Consider the following 17,365-nt stretch of genomic DNA (forward strand, 5'->3'; position numbering starts at 1 on the left):
GATTTTAATGAACACATGTTTCCACTTTCCTTGTATTCCATTCATTTTCCTTTTTCTTTTAGACCAGAGCCACTGACCAGAATAAGCCGAACTTTTGGAAGTTAATATATACCATAACTATGTATATACATACCTTGGTTGTTGTCGAACAGGAGTTATTTTCTAATCTTCAGGTAAAGTTTTGTATTTATATATGGCTTATTTTTGGCATTGAAGGTGATCTGTACAGTAGGCAGGACTTAAATTTGACATACATATATGAAGAAGAGCTGCTAAAATAAAAAATAACCTTACTTTATAAGCTATAGTGCCTAGTGCTACATTTATAATAAATATACAGCCTATATACTTACTGGTCTTTTATAAAAACAGGCTTTTCGTTTATGTAAGTGAATATATTTTATTGGTTTAATTGACAAATGTGTATATACATTTGTTTGAAGATTTAAATAAACAATTGTAAATGGGGAAATATTATATAAAAAAGGTGATAATTTGTATATGGCACTGTATGCCCTGGTGTTTAATAGAGGTACACAGTACTGAGAGTAGAGTAGATTTTTACTGACATAGATTATTTAGATCCCCATGCAGCTATAATATGTGCCCTGACTATAACAACATTTAGGATATTCATTTTCAAGGCCACATAACTGGCTTGTTAGAGAAGGTGAGAAGAGCACTTAGCTCACATTCTGGAATATATTTTTATTTTTCATAGAAGGCTTTGATTGATTCCTTGAATAGAATAGAATAAAATAGATTGTTGTTATACAATGAGTTCATGAGGAAAGGAAGGGCTTTTGGTCAAAGCCAGTGTAATTCACTGCAATTATTGGGTTTATTACCTCTAAAATAAAAACTCTATGTTTGATTGGCAAAAGCTGGTTTGCTTCAATTAAGCAATGCTGGCACTAATTATGATTCTACCAGTCCAGTACAGCCGCACAGCTTTTGAACTTGCCAAGGTGAAATTGCATTTAAAAGGCAGTCCCTATAGTCTGTACAACTGGATTAATCACAGTACCAACCAGTTCAACCAACAACCAACCAGTTCCAAAGGGAAAAAGTAATGCCCAGAGACTCCTAATCCACGAGGCGCTTGTAGTGATACTCTTGTCTCACTGATACATATACACTACATCATGGCAAATAGCACACCAAAATTAAAAGTCTACAGCTATGACTACAATGAAGTATTTCAACCTATCTTTGTTAAAAGTTTTGTTATTCTTTTCAGATACAGTAAAAGATGGCTAATCGAACATCAACTAAGTCAAAAGCAGGATTTCGCACTTTTAAACCAACACCAACATTCCAGAAGAAAGAAGAGAAAGTGCGACAGTCGATACTATTGGAAACAAAAGAGAAACTGCGAAATGATATAAAGAAGATTTTCAAAGATCCTCAATACAGCGATGTAGTACTGGTATCTCATTCCAACGAGTTTCCTGTTCATTCCTTTATTTTGGAAGCCAGATTTCCTGAATTTTTCAATCTCATTCAAAGCCAGCCGCCTAAATCACGCAAGGTTACCATCACAGAGAAGGTGACATATGCTGATTTAGAACAATGGGTTGAGACACTATATTCTGAAGATAACATAGATCGTACATCAATTGAAGAAGCATTGACCTTGAACAAGGGAAAGAGTGGGATATATCCAACTGACAAGGACGTTTCATTGTCCACTGATTTGCTATCACTCTTAAATGAAACATGTACAGGAGATGTCGAGTTTTCTGTACAGGGAAAGTGTATTATGGCCCACAAAGCAATTTTGGCTGCTCGTTGTGACTATTTTTCCGCGATGTTTTCATCATCATGGAGAGAAGAGTCCTCATCAAGCATTACAATACCTGATGTTAGCTCCGACGTATTTCTTGCCACTCTGAAATTCATCTACGGCGCGAGTCAAGATATTCTAAGTTTTCCCGTTTCAAAAGTACTCCCGGTTGCCGATATGTATGGTTTGCAAGATTTGGTGGATTTAATTGTGGTTGACCTGAAGGTTACCAAGTGCCATTTATTTCACAAGCCCTGCACGTACTGTATACCTCAAGTGTACGATTGTTTGAAATTGTGTGAACCTTTCTACCACACACACAATTTCCAAATACAATGCATTCAGTGGATATGTAAAAATTTTCAGAAGACGCTAGAGTGCAAACATTTTCCTCAATTATCTGGGAAATTCCAAAGTGACGTGCAACAGGGAATACTCAAACAGTTGTCGTCTTCAACAGTCGCGGTGACATGGCTGAAGTGCAATACTTTGCTCGCTTCACTAAATAACCTCAACACAAGCTGGACTCAACCAGTTGTAACTTTTGTGGAGGAGATACACGACGCTTGTCTGAAAGAAGCTATAGAAAACTTTCAATATGTGTGCGAGTTGCCAACCATTTCGGCTTTTTTTATAGGAGCCAACAATTCAAGTCCTCTCCTAGAGCAGTTTCTGAATGAAGTACTGAGAAAACAAGCGGTATCAAACTGCTGCTATGTTTTCCAAGGCTTACAAAAACTTGTTAACAGACTTGTTTCGATGGACGAAAGTGAAAGACATTACTGTAGTCCGTTTGACCTTGACTCGGACAGCTTCCTGGTCATACAGGAGAGCCTTAAGCGATGTGAGAAATTTATTATTGGCAGAATTGGGCCAGTTTCACAAACGAACGCCTGGAAGGAGATTTCTCCGTCAAAGCAACAGGAACTAAAAAGTAGTGCGTTTTTTGTCGATTTGTAAAATCATTCAGATGAAATGAGATTTACATGCTAACTGTTCGGTATCAGCAACATTGTTACACATTGATAATATGATGAAAAATAAAATCATTATTTGCATTATTAATATTTCAATTACACATACCATAAACATTCGACCGGTCTATCATGAATCACCATCTTATGCATACAGTCGTACAAGTCAACGATGACCATTAGAGTAGACGACTGGCTCAATTGAAAGGGCTCCTTTATTGGTTGGTGTGTTTTCGTTTTGCTGGATTTTCAATGGCTAGTTTTTTAAAGAGTTCCCAGAATTAAATAGTAAAATAAAGACAATCACAAAGGAATAAATTTGTACATTATATTACATGTACAATATTACAAAAACAGCTCAGGATGCAGTAAACATACAATCGAGAGTGTTGAGAGATTATATAGATCGAGTAAACGATTGGTTTTCAGATATAACGTGCATTGAGTATATAACAGTATTTGATCATGGGAATTACAACAACTTTATGGGTAAACTACAAAGATATAGGCCTGATACTTAATTAGATGATAGTGATAGGAATAAAACCAAATTAAACATCAAAAGCTTCAAAAAAAATAAAATTAGGCAGATCGGAGATTTCTTTAAAAGGACCCTACTTCCTTTGCGCTTCCACTTGAGCGACGATCTCGCGAATTTCCGTTTGCACACCCTAGAATAACAACGAATAATGCGTCACCACATTGCAAAGACAATATGGTATTAAACGTCGAGAAATCACACTGTATAATTGGTGGCTTTGATGAAAGAAATTCATCAGTGATATGAAGTTGGTTAGCCTTACGTGGTTTTGATGTTCACGCCTCAAGGGATTGGGCGAATGATATGAAATTTCGTATGATGGCTAATCAACAAACACAGTGAACCAATAAATCCCTCAGGGAGAAATGGGTCTAGACATCGACGCCCCACTGACGTCACATGCAATCCAAGAATAACAGTATTCCAACTCTTCAGAATCAAGTAACCCTGCACCAACTCTTCAGAATCAAGCAATGCCTAACTCTATTTATTACACATCCATATACGACCATACCTGACTGCCAAGATAGTCTGAAAGAACACGCACAACAACTTCGGTTTCGTCCGGGTTTACACTACGTGGAACTTCAACTAAGGCCCTGTGTCTACCTTGAAGTGACCTAACCTGCAATCATTTAATAAAAATTAAGTACAGAAATCAAATTTATCCGGCTTATCATAATAACAATTGGTAGGGCGCATGCGATTCAATATTAATTTAGAATGGAAATGTAGATACGTACGCTTGGCATTTGCTCAGAGGTACTTTCATAGTTGCAATTACCTTAGCACCCCGCCTTCCAATGATACGACCAACAGCCTCAGGTGGGATTTTTATTTCTGTTCGTAATTGAACAGTTTGATGTGGATGACCAGCGAACCCTTGTTCTTGTATCTTTTGGAAAATGGCCCCTTCAGCCTGCAATCACGCGGAAACACGAAGATCAAAATCACCATGCCGTGATATATATGACATTACACTTGGGGATGACGAGGGTGGCTTTGTCTCCCCCAATCACAACGCGTAAACGTTGCTGCTACATGCACATATCTCTACATGAGAAAGGCGCGCATATTGTTCCTGGTTTATGAATACAGAACTGAACAGTGTGCTAGTACTAACAACCTACGACAGCAGGTTGTTACAGAAAAACTTTGTAGATACCGATGGTTTTTCTTCCAGTCACATACACCCTATATATACTACGTGCATTTCAGCCTGCGCAATGAAGTGACAGATATGCAGTACTACATTCTCGGGGCCTATCTGTGTGCAATCAGTCGCCTCGAGATGCATGCATGGATTTACCAAGTGCAGTATAATAGATTACGAAACATCTGTACAAACCATAGTAAGCTGATGTGGATAGCCACGTAGTTCAACCAGAGTTTCAACAGCATCTTCGTCACTTTTCAACACTTGAACCGAGGCACCTGAAGCGTGTCTTATACCGTTGACGACAGAACCTTCACGGCCAATAATGGCACCCACAGCATTCTTTGGAACAGCGATGTGAATCTTTTCAATCTAATGCAACGATACAGGGATTTATTACAGGGTGTTTGTCTTGGAACGTGAGAGAAATAAACCAAAGTGTCCATACTCTACACACCATAAAAACGTTTTACAAGAGTCTGTTTTGCTGCAACAAAATCAATCGACCACAACATTTTCTTACTGTGTTCACGAAAACGTAGCTTCCTTACAATCAATGTTTATCGCCTAATTGCTTCAGGCGGGGGGAAATTGCGTGCATATATTTCTAGTATATACTTGTGTGCATGTACCGTTTAGGAAGTAATGTAGTCATTTTGTATCTAAAATTATCACATTTTAAGGTATTGTGTACTTAAAAAAAATTGCGATTTTTCACGTGTTGCTCACCTTTTGGCTTGCAGCGCCTTGAGCAGATGGTGAATGCATGCCACTGGCCGACATATAACCACCTGGGTTCATACCATTACCCATATAAGGAGGAGGCTAGAGAAATTTAATAAAGCGATTTATGGTAAATGGTAAATGAAATGTGTCGAAACATACTGTAATAGTGTCATTAAGATGTAAAGAGCAACAAAGAGCACAGCAGATTTCATGTTTTGATAGCTACTGTAACTGCCTTGCTTTGGGGAGAAAAGTAGAAAGCGTGTGGAGAAAAGTAGAAAGCAGCGTGTGGAAAAATTCATGCAGGAATTGAAGGGCCTATATAGTGGCTTCAAGATGCGCATATGATGATAGAAACTTGATTCTATAACGCAGTAAAGGAGTATTGTATGTATATCTTCAAAAAGTTGGCAAAGCATGCGCAGTAGGAGTTCAAAGATCACGTTTATATACTGACTAAGCCAAAAATATGTACTCTGAATTCGTACCATGCCATTAATGCCACGTCCTCCGGTGAGTTGCGCGATCATTGCCATAAGATAAGGATTCGAGAACGGCCCCATTGCATTCTACAAAACGACAAATTATGGCAGTTTTTAATCGATAACGGATAACACCTGGCATACTTAGCATGTGATTAATATTATGAGACCCATATCATTGGCATTAAAAGTTTTCCCATACATAATTTCAGTTATGACACTTGACTCAGACTTCGAACTTTTCATGTGCCGAATTGAAACAAAGACTTTAGGTCACTAACATTAGATTCAGCAAATGAAAAGTTGGACGTCTGAAACAGGCCTTTTACACTAGCAGTATTCCATACTTATGGAAAGTACATATGGTAACCTTTAGCCTCAGGTAACCTATAGCTATATACGGCCGTGTTGATCGTACGAGTTACATATACAGAGAGAAATCTCAAATCTTGTAAAAAGTCTGCAAACAAGTTTTTACAAGTCTGTTCACAAGATTTATACAAAAAATGTTCGCACTGCTTGTCCCGAGCGGTGGTAATAAAAAATTGACGAAGTTGCTCCATGGAGAGTTGTTTGCAAAGTAAAACGTTGGCAACCCAAAATTGCAAGTGCGAAACACAACCGCGTTGATGCAGCGCTTATTTGTTGACTTGCTACAAAATGTGGATTTTTCTGTGTGTATTCCATGCGTCACAAGAGCACTACACCTGGATCAACATGGAAAAATGATATGCACCCATTCCAATTTTTCTTACCTGTGCCATGCGACCATTCATGTTCGCCATGTTGTTGAGATCATCCTGATAACTTTTTCCGTAAAATTCTACTAATTTCCTCTTCCGCGTTGCTACATTTTTCAACAGGATTTTCGAAACTTGGGTCCTCGATAGTGATTATTCTTTCGTTAAAAACTGGCGTGACAGGATCTCTGAGGAACAAAACAACATCTTGATTTTAATAGGCACAATAGAGTAAGACACAATACCTTCTTCCCAAGAGCGCGCTTCTTTTTAGTACAGAAAAAAAATGGTCAGACATGTATATCTTTTTTGATTTAATAAGATTAATTAGTCATTCTCCATGAAAATTGTTTCCAAAAACAGTTTTTCTAACTTCATTTTATATTAACAACTTTTTTTGCAGGAGTATATTTTACTGAATACAAAAACACAACAACCACATCATTATTATTTTTATTACCTAGTTGCATCTATTTTTGTCCCCGTCTTTACTTTGATTTCTTTTAAATTTCTACCCCCTTTTCCTAAATACCGAAGAGGATAAAGTCAACGCTAATATATAAAACCACACTGTGCGGGAAAGACAACCTTATTTGAAACTCACCAATTACTCTACCCATCAGCAAATCAGGCGCTAACATCCTCATTGGTATGCTCGTCTGTTCTTCCCTAGATGAAAAAAAAAACAGAATTGAGCAATGTTGCTATACCCAATTCATTTTCAACAATACTGGCCAATTGTTGTTTTGTGAACAATAGGCAGATCTGTTTGGAGGACGGAAACGTTAAAGACCACATGCCACCCCTCTAAACATGGTGCGGTGCAAAAAACGTTTATTGTTGCCTACCCTTCAGCTTTCTTTTCTGCTTCTTCAATAAGTTTCTGGTGTATTTCCCTAAATGCTGCACTACAATTTTCTCCTGGTCTGTCTGTTTGGCCTGTTATTGTTACAGGCTGAAAACACAAGAAAAAAATAACATGAAATATACGTATCGTTTTCCTGCCGACCCAAGGGACGGTGATACAAGAATGCACTGTACATATATATACGAGTGTACAGCTTTGACCAAGAGGAAAGTCAGAGGGAAATTGGTATAAGAAAACCTCGATTTTGGCTGCGATTTTGTGTGATTTTCAAAAGAAGAAAATCGCACGAAAATCGAAGAAAATGTTTATCAAAATGAAGCTACAAAAAGAAAACGTCTTTTCGGCGTGGAAATTTCAAGACTTTAGCGATACAAATATTAAAATAATTGCCATTCGGAGAAAGAACGGCGAATCATAGGAAATATTCTTTACTTCCTTTTCAGCTATAGTTTTGAAATTTCCGCTCGTAACTCGAAGTGAACTTTCCAGTTTTGGTGTAGTGTTTAATCTTCCGCAACATTAGGTTGCTAAGGCTTTTAAACGAAAATGACTGTAGACAAACCTTAAATCCATTTATATTAACAGTTCTATGTACATCAATTCTAAAATAAAAGCAGGCGGATTAGCAAATATTTTGGGTGCATCGATACTTCGCGGCGTACATGATGAAGAACCTATTCATTGGAGCTAAAAAAATCAACAACTGCAAGGAGTGAAAAATTGAGTAAAGAGGAGCCACATTATACCTTGCATTTGTGTTATTTGACATTTTGCGGACCGTTTCGCCGCCCTTTCCGATGACAGCACCAACCATGTCGCCAGGAATTAATATTCTAAAAATGAAAAGCAATTGAATGCATCCTGACGGTTTGCCTTAGATTACGGGTTTGCCTTAGATTACGGGTTTGCCTCAAACCAGAAAAAGGTGGGGTTTTTTGTGTTTGGCAAAGCATTGTTTTTGTTTTTGGCAAACGCCGGGTAAGCTTGGCAATTTTTGGTCTTAGACAAAATATCCTTAACGAACTTTTTTTTTTAAACTTGCTAATCCCTCTTTTCTAAATTTGCTAAAAAACTCGATCAACCAGATAGCTGCAATCAAAGGCACATCAAAGTTGGATCATGCATTTTCCGGATCATAACAAGAACATCTCAATTTATATCTCACCTTAAAGGCATATTAGCATGACTATTCTGTCTATTCCATCGAGGTCTATTTCTACCGCCCTGTCGATTCCTTTGCTTTGTCGTGTCATCATATAATGGTTGGGAATCATCCTCAAAATATGCTAGCTGCAACACAACGAATGTAAGCATTATACATACACATATATTAGGACGAGTTCTTCGGTAGTAAGGTAATGTCGAATGATGTAGTTTTTCTTGCATGCAACCTGCTACCCAGTTCTGATGTAAGTATTGTACCTCTGATATCCTTACCTCTAATCTACTACCGTCAAAATCAATTCCATTCAAATCATCTGCAGCCCTTTAGTTAAATATAAATTGAAAAACTGAATATTTTACAAAGCAATTGCAGGCAAAATTTGCAGATTCAGCTTTTGCCAAAATAAATTGCACACCCCCCCCCCCCCTTGTGACACAACAAACAGCAGAGTTCTGGGGACAAATTTGATTCAAAATTTTTTTTATAAATTCAGTGGAAAATTTTGAATTTTGCAAAGTGAAGGATTGATATAAGTACAGTACCATAACTTTATAATAGAAAATCCAAAATAAGTTGTCAAAACTATACAGTATTACAAATTGTACCTTCTTGCATTATTTGGGTCTGCAAATTCAACAAAACATGTCAACAATGACTGGTCATCTACATAAACAGAGATTAAAAACCTTATTTCAAAATTGGATCTTCATAATTCTGACATTACAGTATATTCCAGCCAAAGTATACATGTGTTGTTTAATTCCATGCAAAATATTAGGTGATCAATGGTGAATGCTTTTCCACCAAAGAAAAAAAGCAGATTAAGGTTTTATACATGTTGATAAAAATTATTCGGTTTTAGTTGCTATTATAAAAATTTCTTTTATATCTGGAAAAAAGTACAGGTCTATGATAACTATTCAGACTTTTGAATGGAATATCTTAAATCCAAAATTTAAATTACCACATTTTGGAAAGTAGACAATGTTTACAAAAACCTTAAAAATAAGCAATATTCTATAAGCAATAATAAGCATCCAAACAGAAATGCAATTCTACTTGTTGGTTTTAACAATTAAAAAGGAAATTAAGCATAGTTTGGTTGCTCTATGTCCAAACAAGACATGCTTCATACCCCATCATGTTTACTGTAGTTGTAAGAAGTTCAATTACCTTCATCAGTTTGAGAAGTTGTTTTAAAAATTTGTCCATATGACTCTATGTGAGTTTGAAATGCCTATAAAAATTAATTACGCAAACAAGTGAAACAACAAATAACTAATAATGGGTAGTTGGTGTTGCACCACAGTTATTATACTTTGTGTGGAACAAGCATTTTTAAAAGTTGATAATGGGGTGAGTATAAAACTAGGGATCCAAGGATAGTGCAAAGTTTTCATGCCCTGTAATACCTAAGCAACACGTTTTCCCAACATAAACATTTTGACTTATGCCAGTAAAAATATAATGAACTAGGTTAAACATTAATCAAAAGGAAATTATTCAAAGTACTCAAGTTACGTTAGCCGCGGATATTGTCACTATTAAATTATAATTTTAGTTGCCCATGTAAACCGGACGCGATTTTCTCAGTTTAGTCTCTTTTCTTCGTCAAACAACTGTGACTACATTCACTACATTTATATGATGGCAACAATTTATCGTCATTTCATAAGAATAGCCAAAATAGTTGCGTTGTAAATAATGTAAATAAACCGCGGTGCATATTATGTCTATGATGTGGATACTTCGACGCGTAGCTAAATCGATACAAAACAATATACATATAATCAATACTGTATACCGCCAAAATGATTTGATTACTGCACAAAATGTCCGTTTTGTATAGTATCATTTATGTACTGTATGCAGAATACCAGGTATCGACTTGCTATATATCGACATAATATATATTCGTCATTCGTGTAAGAGATCTATCAATACATAAACAACACAGTGTCGTTTCTTCCTAACCTATTAGCTCTATTTATGGAATAAACCTTCCAAATTATATTTGTGTCGAATTGAATGCTCGTAATTCATAACATAAGTTGATAAATTGCGTAGATTCTCAAAGAATTGCACGATTTTTACGCTCGGAATGTTTTGAAGCAATGCTCGTCGCTCGTCGTTTCTTTACATCGTGAATAATGTTGAAGGCTCGACGGCACATGCGCAGTTGCGACGTATAGGAAAAAATCGGGTGTTCCGGGGGTAAATCTGCGCAAATCCCTTTGAAACAAAACCCAAACCGCGGAAAAGCAATGCTTTAAAATTTACAGTAACCGTCAAAATTCCTCAATATTTTGGTGAACTTAGCAAAAGAGAATTAATAAATAAAGCAAGTTAAACTGATTTAAAAACTTTAAATTACTGATTATATACAAAAAGCTACTATACGCATAAAAACACTCCGCCCCCCGGAGTTTACACTATGACTGACTGACTGTCTGACTGTCTGATGTGAATTTTCGCCACTCACCACAATACTGCAAAGTTTCACAGAAACTTTGCACTAAAACTGATGTGTTGTTTTATCGTACCTGCCAATTAAAACTTGGTCCAACTTTGGAAACCTGGAGCCTCCCTCTAAAAACATTGAAAAATATATTTAGCTTTTCGACTACCTTTACTACCATACAAAATAACAAATATATTATATTTTATTATATGCACTATTAAATGTTTAATAAAGAGATAAATGCCTCCCTACAAATAAATATCCAAAAACACAAGGGCTAAATTGCACAATCAGCATTTTCAGTTTTATGACAGCAAAACAAATTAAGCTGTGTCTTATTGTTTCAAGTGTACTTAAGCTTCAAGACATACTTCAAACTAATGTATATAAACCTCCCCAGCTGCCACTTGCATCTGTAACTGGCAGGTAAAAGTCTTATAAAAATTAATAATTTATCAGTCTAGCAACAATAGAACTTAAGCCTCTTACAGACAAGCAAGTTTTCTATGACAAGTTTTTATATGACAAGTTTTAATTGGCATTTGCACTGTGTATGTACAACATATTTTTTATAACAGAAATTTTCTTTGAACAGTTTTATTTCCTTGTGTGAACGTGCCAACAAGTTTACTTTGACAATTTAGTTTGCAGCTAGCAATGTGATCGTACAGAGGACAATGTGTGCATGCAAAATACTCCGCTGGTATACTTGATTTTGAACAAGTGTATTTGTCATAGAAAAAATTGTCAAAGTTGGGCGTACAGACGGACAATTAAACTTGTCATATAAAAACTTGTCATAGAAAACTTGCTTGTCTGTAACTTGTCATAAAAAAACTTGTCATAAAAAACTTGCTTGTCTGTAAGAGGCTTTAGTAGAGCACACTGACCCAGTTACCAAGGCTGGCTTGCTCCTATATCATGACACTTGTACCTTAAACATGTGATTAGATGTGTTTTTGTCTATTTTAGACAGTTGTTTAATATATCCTATAGATTGGATATATTAAAGCTATTAAAAGATGGTACCAAATTGTTTCTCGGTTACTTAGTGATATTTTATATACTTGGATTTGGACTCAGATATGTGCAACAGTTAAACGTAAGTAAAATTGTAGAATGTATCAAGGGTGTGCATTTATTAAAAAAATCCCCAGGTATCTATTATAAACACACCAGATACATCTCAAGTGCATCTTAAGTGCATTAAATCATAGATAATTGTCAATCATGGTATAAACATGGTTTTTTTGTCTCTAAATATGTGATTGTAACTATGCAACTGGCCTCTTGTTCACACATTAATTTCAGTTGGTTTTTTATTATATCTAAACAATCTCCTTTTGCAACATTTAATCTGAACAAAGCTCCCCCAGAAATTGCAGTCGGAAGTGGGTACTGATACTATTTCATAGACAAGTCCTGGCATATGAATATGAGACATTTTGAATATCCACTTATCTCTTTTCAAAAGGAATTGTCTATGAAGTTCCTGTTTATCATCTAAAATTTCAGGCCGTTCAAAAGAAACGAATGTTTACGAAACATACGTGTATAGCCATCGAAGTCACATACCTTCTGACTGGAGGGTTCTGGCCGGATGAGCCCATGAACTCCTGACCTACAGTGGGGGAAGCAACACGGACGTTGTTAATTTGCAATAAACATTACTTTGAATTCAATAGAGAGAAACAACTGAGCAACAAAACGAACAGCACTGTTTAAACTATCGATTGATCTCAATACAACCTCTATTTTCGTTAGCTAGAAGTATAGATTGACAATAAAACGATTCACCGGGAATACACAAACGAAGCTACGCCAGATATATTTTGAAAGACAACATGTACAATTTCACACGTGTATAGCACCTTTGTTTTGCCTTGTAAAGCCGCCCAGATATATTCACTTGCTCAGCTACATAGCCTAATGTCACGACTAGAAGGCCACCTTATGCTACGTCGTGAACGAGGCAATCAAAGTTGCATATTGCAGGTGAACAAAGCGAACTTTTGTTCCCGACTTCAATATAAACCACAACAAGTTCGTTTGCAAAAGCTGTTCGAGCTGACGCCAGCACTGTCGTCAAAATTGAGCGAAGCAAAACCGCAATTGTTCATCGGCATTCGTACAAATGAAACAAGAAAGACCTACCGTTCAGATCTTCCATATTTATTTCCAATGGCCAACTGGAAGAATGTAATAAAATTCCAAGCAGATAAAATGGTGGAATTCACGCGGCCCACGATCGATAATAAAATCAGTACGGTATACACAGTGGGCGAAGTTAAAACGACACTTAAAAACGCCGGTTGATAAAAACAAAACAAACAAATTGACGAAGGAAAACTCCTAGCAGATTACTACGCGATGAAACAACAATAATTTACAACACAAGTACAATTCATAGTAAATTCCTCGCACGAGGTTCGTCAAGATCACCGACCCCACGTGCCAGAAAAGATACACTTGATCACATGACCGCGGGTTGTTTTTGTGCGTTTTTCTTCAATGTTGATTGGCTGATTTCTATGACGCAATTATTCCAGTATTGAGATATGTCACAAGCTTCAAGCGCCCTGGTACTTCGAAATGAGATCTTCAGATTTTAAAATACGTTTTCTACGTAATGAAAACCGTATTTTTAAAATATACCGTATTACTGTTGACTAACGATGGACGAGGAAGCAATATTATCATTCACTCTATCGTATACTCAATTTTGATTGGTTCATTTATCTGAGTTAACTGCGTGCAAATAATACTCTGAGCATGCGCATTTTTTCAAAACGTTGCTTAGCTGCAAAAAATTCTAAATAATTCTCTGAGCATGCGCATTAACTTCAATTTTGTAAGCAATAATGGCGACTTCTCGCTTTGCTGAATTCACTTTCGGGAAATGAGTTGTATTGTTGTATTGCTTACTCGAAGAAGAAACGCGGAAAATATCAAAAAATAGTCTCGAAAATATTAAGATAAGTGAATGATAAAACGATTATTGAACTCAGTTCTCGCAAAATATCGTGATTTGTCGGTGGTTCGCAGATGAGTTATTTGCCTCGCCACCGACAAATCACGATATTTTGCTCGACCTCGTCCAATAATAACTTCTTATTAACCGAACGCGAGGTCTTTACCGAGAAATATCGGACCGAGGTCTTTTTGTCGCCCAACCCAAGGACCGTCGCCAGGAGAGTACATTATTTGGTGCAACATCATCACCATTACCAGTGACCTCCGGAGTTCCGCAAAGATCAATCCTTGGTCCGTTTCTATATCAGGACAATCTCTTCAGAACTATTAACCATTCTAAGATTACGACGTTTGCTGACGACACAAAGATTTACAAGGTGATAAACTCGGAAGCAGACGCATCTTCCTTGGAGAGTGATCTTACGAATCTCCAGACTTCCTCTGGCAGCGCTAACTTCTCTTAAACACAGACACTTCGAGTCACTAGAAAACTGTAATAAAATCGACTATACCTGCAAACTACAAAATTCCGCCCTGAAAACAGTAAAAAGTAGTGAACGTGATCTCGGCGTTTGGACCTCTTCCAATGGCAATGCACCCAAGCCAATAAATCACTTGGGTATATTCGACGGTCCCCTAAAAATCAAGACAATCTCAGTTCGTCGGACCTTATTTCTAGCACTCGTTCGTTCCCACCTCACTTATGCGTCCCAAGTCTGGGCTCCACAATCTGTTCACCTCGTCAATCGTACAGGACGCATTTAAAGACGGGCGACGAAGTACATATTGGACCTACCCTTCCTCTGTAAAATCAATTATAACCATCGTCTATCAACATTAAATCTATTACCTGTATCTGTTACTGGCACGTGTACCTGGATATATTGTTCCTATTTAAATCACACCATGAAATTATAAACTTAAGCAGTGACATACTACCTCACCCCGGCTTCAGTTTTAAGTAGACGCACCCGTTCTGCAAATCATAACTGCCTACAATTTCAGACTACAAAGTTGAGAAGTAAAATGGACACAGGGCCGTAGCTTGAAGCGTATACACCTCCTCGACCCTCCCCTAATGAGGCGGTCTAGCTATGGGCCTGAATGGACAAAAAACGAGCGACAAATTTCCGAATGGCCGCAAAAACGGTGTATTAACACATATGCGCTTACCCCTGGCAAGGAATTGATAGTTTACACAACGCCCGGTTAGCGAAGAAAAGAACTGTTCGAAGTAGCCAGAGGGGCTTATAATAGTCCGGCTGGAATTTAAAGATGAAAAGTATGAAGAGTATGCGATAATGATGATGCAGAATATGATGAAGCCGAACAATGGACGCAAGCTTGTAATACTGAGTACATAAAGTTTTCTAAGAGGTGTGTGAAAGTGTGAAAGATGATGATTTGAGTGATAAAGCGCGAAAACTGCGAATAATGATGATGCAGGGGCATATAGTTGAAGGACCCAATGGTGAAGTGAACAATAAATCCGACAATGGAAAACACCCAGCCACTTTACCATAAAGCATGGAACTGAAGCCAAAATAACCCAAGTTCGATGATGATATACTAAAACTATTGTCATATAAAAACTTGTCATGACTCATGGAAAACTTGCTCGTCTGTAGGAGGCTTAAAGGTGATTATCAAACGCGCAGAACGGTTCACATTCAAAACGGTGTAAGAACCCTCATGAAGATACCCTCTCCTTTAAAGTTCAGGTAGATGAAACCGAGAAGAAAGAGAATGAGGCAATATCGCGTTAAACTAGCTATTAAGAAGGCGCGCCATTTTAACGCCATTTGAGTTACATGCACTGACACGTGGGCCACAATGGGTCACATACTTATATCCCAATGAGCTACAATCATGCACCGTGCGTCAAGAATCTTTTCGAAAAACGCGAATCCTCGACACCGCTTTGAATTTTGTCAAAGGATCGTTGAAAGAAGAAAATTACAATAAATAAATTTACACACAGATAGAACAGAAATGGTACAGGTTATCTGAAATAACAGAGTTAAACTAGTCAGATAACCGTTGATGCTTTCTGCAGGAAATGGTCAAGAGATGATTCACAGCTTTTTACACCGCTAAGAAAATGGAATACTCAAAATCGGTCAATGATTACGTCATAGTATCTGATCTTCACTCAATAAGAAGAAAATGGAATGCTGGAAAGATAGTGGAACTGCATGCCGTGACGATGACAACAGGGAGATACAGCCGACCGGTCATTATGTATTGTGGGGGGGGGGGGAAGCAAAGGGTTTCGTTCAGTGACGGGATTAACTCGGAATGAATGACGTTGAATTACGTTCGGGATTAACGCTCGAGATACGCAACGAATCGAATGTAGCAAAAAACCCGTTATATTTGTACGTTTTGAAATGTAAGAAAAAAAAGAAAGAAGGGATAATTTGATCTGGGACAGATGTAAGTTGAGCGATAACTCAATCATAATTTATTGCCGAATTTTGAAGCAATGAAAAAGCCATTTTGGATCACAAAATGAACACAATATGCCAGAGGCAGTTGGCATAACGACTCCACCAGGGTTGGAGGACTCGATTCATCATCAATCATAATTAATCTGGACGTCGCATAACTGCAGTAACTGCGTACACTCAAGCTTCCCTTAGCGTCATTTTTCATAGTCTGTACCTGTCTTTCGAAAGCGTAAAACCATGCAGAAATACGGTATTGTAAAGTGCTTACAATTTTATACTGGAAAAACCTTCTCACAAAAACCTATAGAGCCTTCTCACAAAATTTGTTCACATTCCTTACTTTACAAGATATTGCCGATCAAAAGCACCGGCTATCGAGATATATCCGCCATCTTGTTTTATCACGAGAAAAAATAACACAAAAAACAACAAGTACATGTTTATGCTTTAGTTTAGAACTCTAACAATTTAAACGCTATAATTTAAGATACGTGCATGAGATGGTTATGCATACATGGTTATGCATACTATATACACGCAGTCATGCATGAGTCGATTAGCATGACAAATTACAATAATGAAAATACCAGTACTCAAGAAAATAATATAAGACGCTCAACTGATGAGCCTGAATAAAGCCGGTTTTCCACTAGCGATATTATTCGCGCGAAACGTCTTTATTCTTTTGTATTTGAGCAATTTGTTCCAGATGGTTGCAGTTGAGAGCTCTGAAACAAAAGTAAAATGTCGCTTCGCGCAAAAATTATCGCTAGTGGAAAACAGGCCTATAAGGGGAAACGTCGATCTTTAACGGCAGTACTGGTGAAATATAGGAATATACATCTCCTTGAAATACTTCAAATGCTTTTAATTTCCTAATTTTCAACTTTAGCAAAATCATGCGAAAATGTACCAAAAATATCTTTCTATATAGATTTTGTTTTAGGTAAGATAAATTTGGTCCCGGCGTCTACATGCGTGTTTTACGTGCAAATGGATCAAAAAGCGCGCGTAAATGATGCATGGCCAACCATCAACATAGC

The 17,365-nt window shown here is 37.2% G+C and overlaps 3 protein-coding genes across 3 annotated transcripts; 1 reads left to right on the top strand and 2 right to left on the bottom strand.

The window, feature by feature from the left end:
- The first annotated feature begins 85 nt into the window (after positions 1–85).
- LOC114518481 (BTB/POZ domain-containing protein 8-like) lies at positions 86–3,081 on the top strand. Its single transcript, XM_028538484.1, has 2 exons — positions 86–173; positions 1,241–3,081. Exon 2 carries the CDS (start codon positions 1,253–1,255, stop codon positions 2,744–2,746), a length of 1,494 nt encoding a protein of 497 aa, XP_028394285.1. The 5' UTR covers positions 86–173; positions 1,241–1,252; the 3' UTR covers positions 2,747–3,081.
- LOC114518491 (insulin-like growth factor 2 mRNA-binding protein 3-A) lies at positions 3,075–6,471 on the bottom strand. The gene is made up of 7 exons (XM_028538495.1): positions 6,421–6,471; positions 5,672–5,752; positions 5,187–5,282; positions 4,650–4,829; positions 4,086–4,220; positions 3,816–3,926; positions 3,075–3,431 (listed from the first exon to the last, which is right to left on the bottom strand). Exons 1-7 carry the CDS (start codon positions 6,448–6,450, stop codon positions 3,375–3,377), a joined length of 690 nt encoding a protein of 229 aa, XP_028394296.1. The 5' UTR covers positions 6,451–6,471; the 3' UTR covers positions 3,075–3,374.
- LOC114521541 (insulin-like growth factor 2 mRNA-binding protein 3) lies at positions 6,461–13,616 on the bottom strand. Its single transcript, XM_028542009.1, has 13 exons — positions 13,054–13,616; positions 12,475–12,520; positions 10,982–11,027; positions 9,612–9,675; positions 9,044–9,101; positions 8,711–8,759; positions 8,439–8,563; positions 8,020–8,106; positions 7,836–7,875; positions 7,254–7,360; positions 7,010–7,074; positions 6,866–6,929; positions 6,461–6,593 (listed from the first exon to the last, which is right to left on the bottom strand). The coding sequence occupies exons 1-13, from the start codon at positions 13,067–13,069 to the stop codon at positions 6,461–6,463; spliced, it is 900 nt and encodes a 299-aa protein (XP_028397810.1). The 5' UTR covers positions 13,070–13,616.
- Between the last annotated feature and the right edge of the window lie 3,749 nt (positions 13,617–17,365).

This window comes from Dendronephthya gigantea, unplaced genomic scaffold, assembly GCF_004324835.1.
Source record: "Dendronephthya gigantea isolate DGI-Jeju-01 unplaced genomic scaffold, DenGig_1.0 000000F, whole genome shotgun sequence".
NCBI lineage: Eukaryota > Metazoa > Cnidaria > Anthozoa > Malacalcyonacea > Nephtheidae > Dendronephthya > Dendronephthya gigantea.

Excerpts from the sequence above, each read along its gene's own strand:
- LOC114518481 (XM_028538484.1), top strand. The coding sequence starts at position 1,253 with ATGGCTAATCGAACATCAACTAAGTCAAAAGCAGGATTTCGCACTTTT.
- LOC114518491 (XM_028538495.1), bottom strand. The coding sequence starts at position 6,450 with ATGGCGAACATGAATGGTCGCATGGCACAG. Across the intron at positions 4,830-5,186 it reads AAGGCGCTGCAAGCCAAAAG|ATTGAAAAGATTCACATCGC; the intron begins GTGAGCAACACG and ends TCGTTGCATTAG. Across the intron at positions 4,221-4,649 it reads ATCCACATCAGCTTACTATG|GCTGAAGGGGCCATTTTCCA; the intron begins GTTTGTACAGAT and ends GCGTGATTGCAG.
- LOC114521541 (XM_028542009.1), bottom strand. Across the intron at positions 11,028-12,474 it reads CAGAACCCTCCAGTCAGAAG|AGGGAGGCTCCAGGTTTCCA; the intron begins GTATGTGACTTC and ends CAATGTTTTTAG. Across the intron at positions 8,107-8,438 it reads CATGCTAATATGCCTTTAAG|AATATTAATTCCTGGCGACA; the intron begins GTGAGATATAAA and ends TTTCATTTTTAG.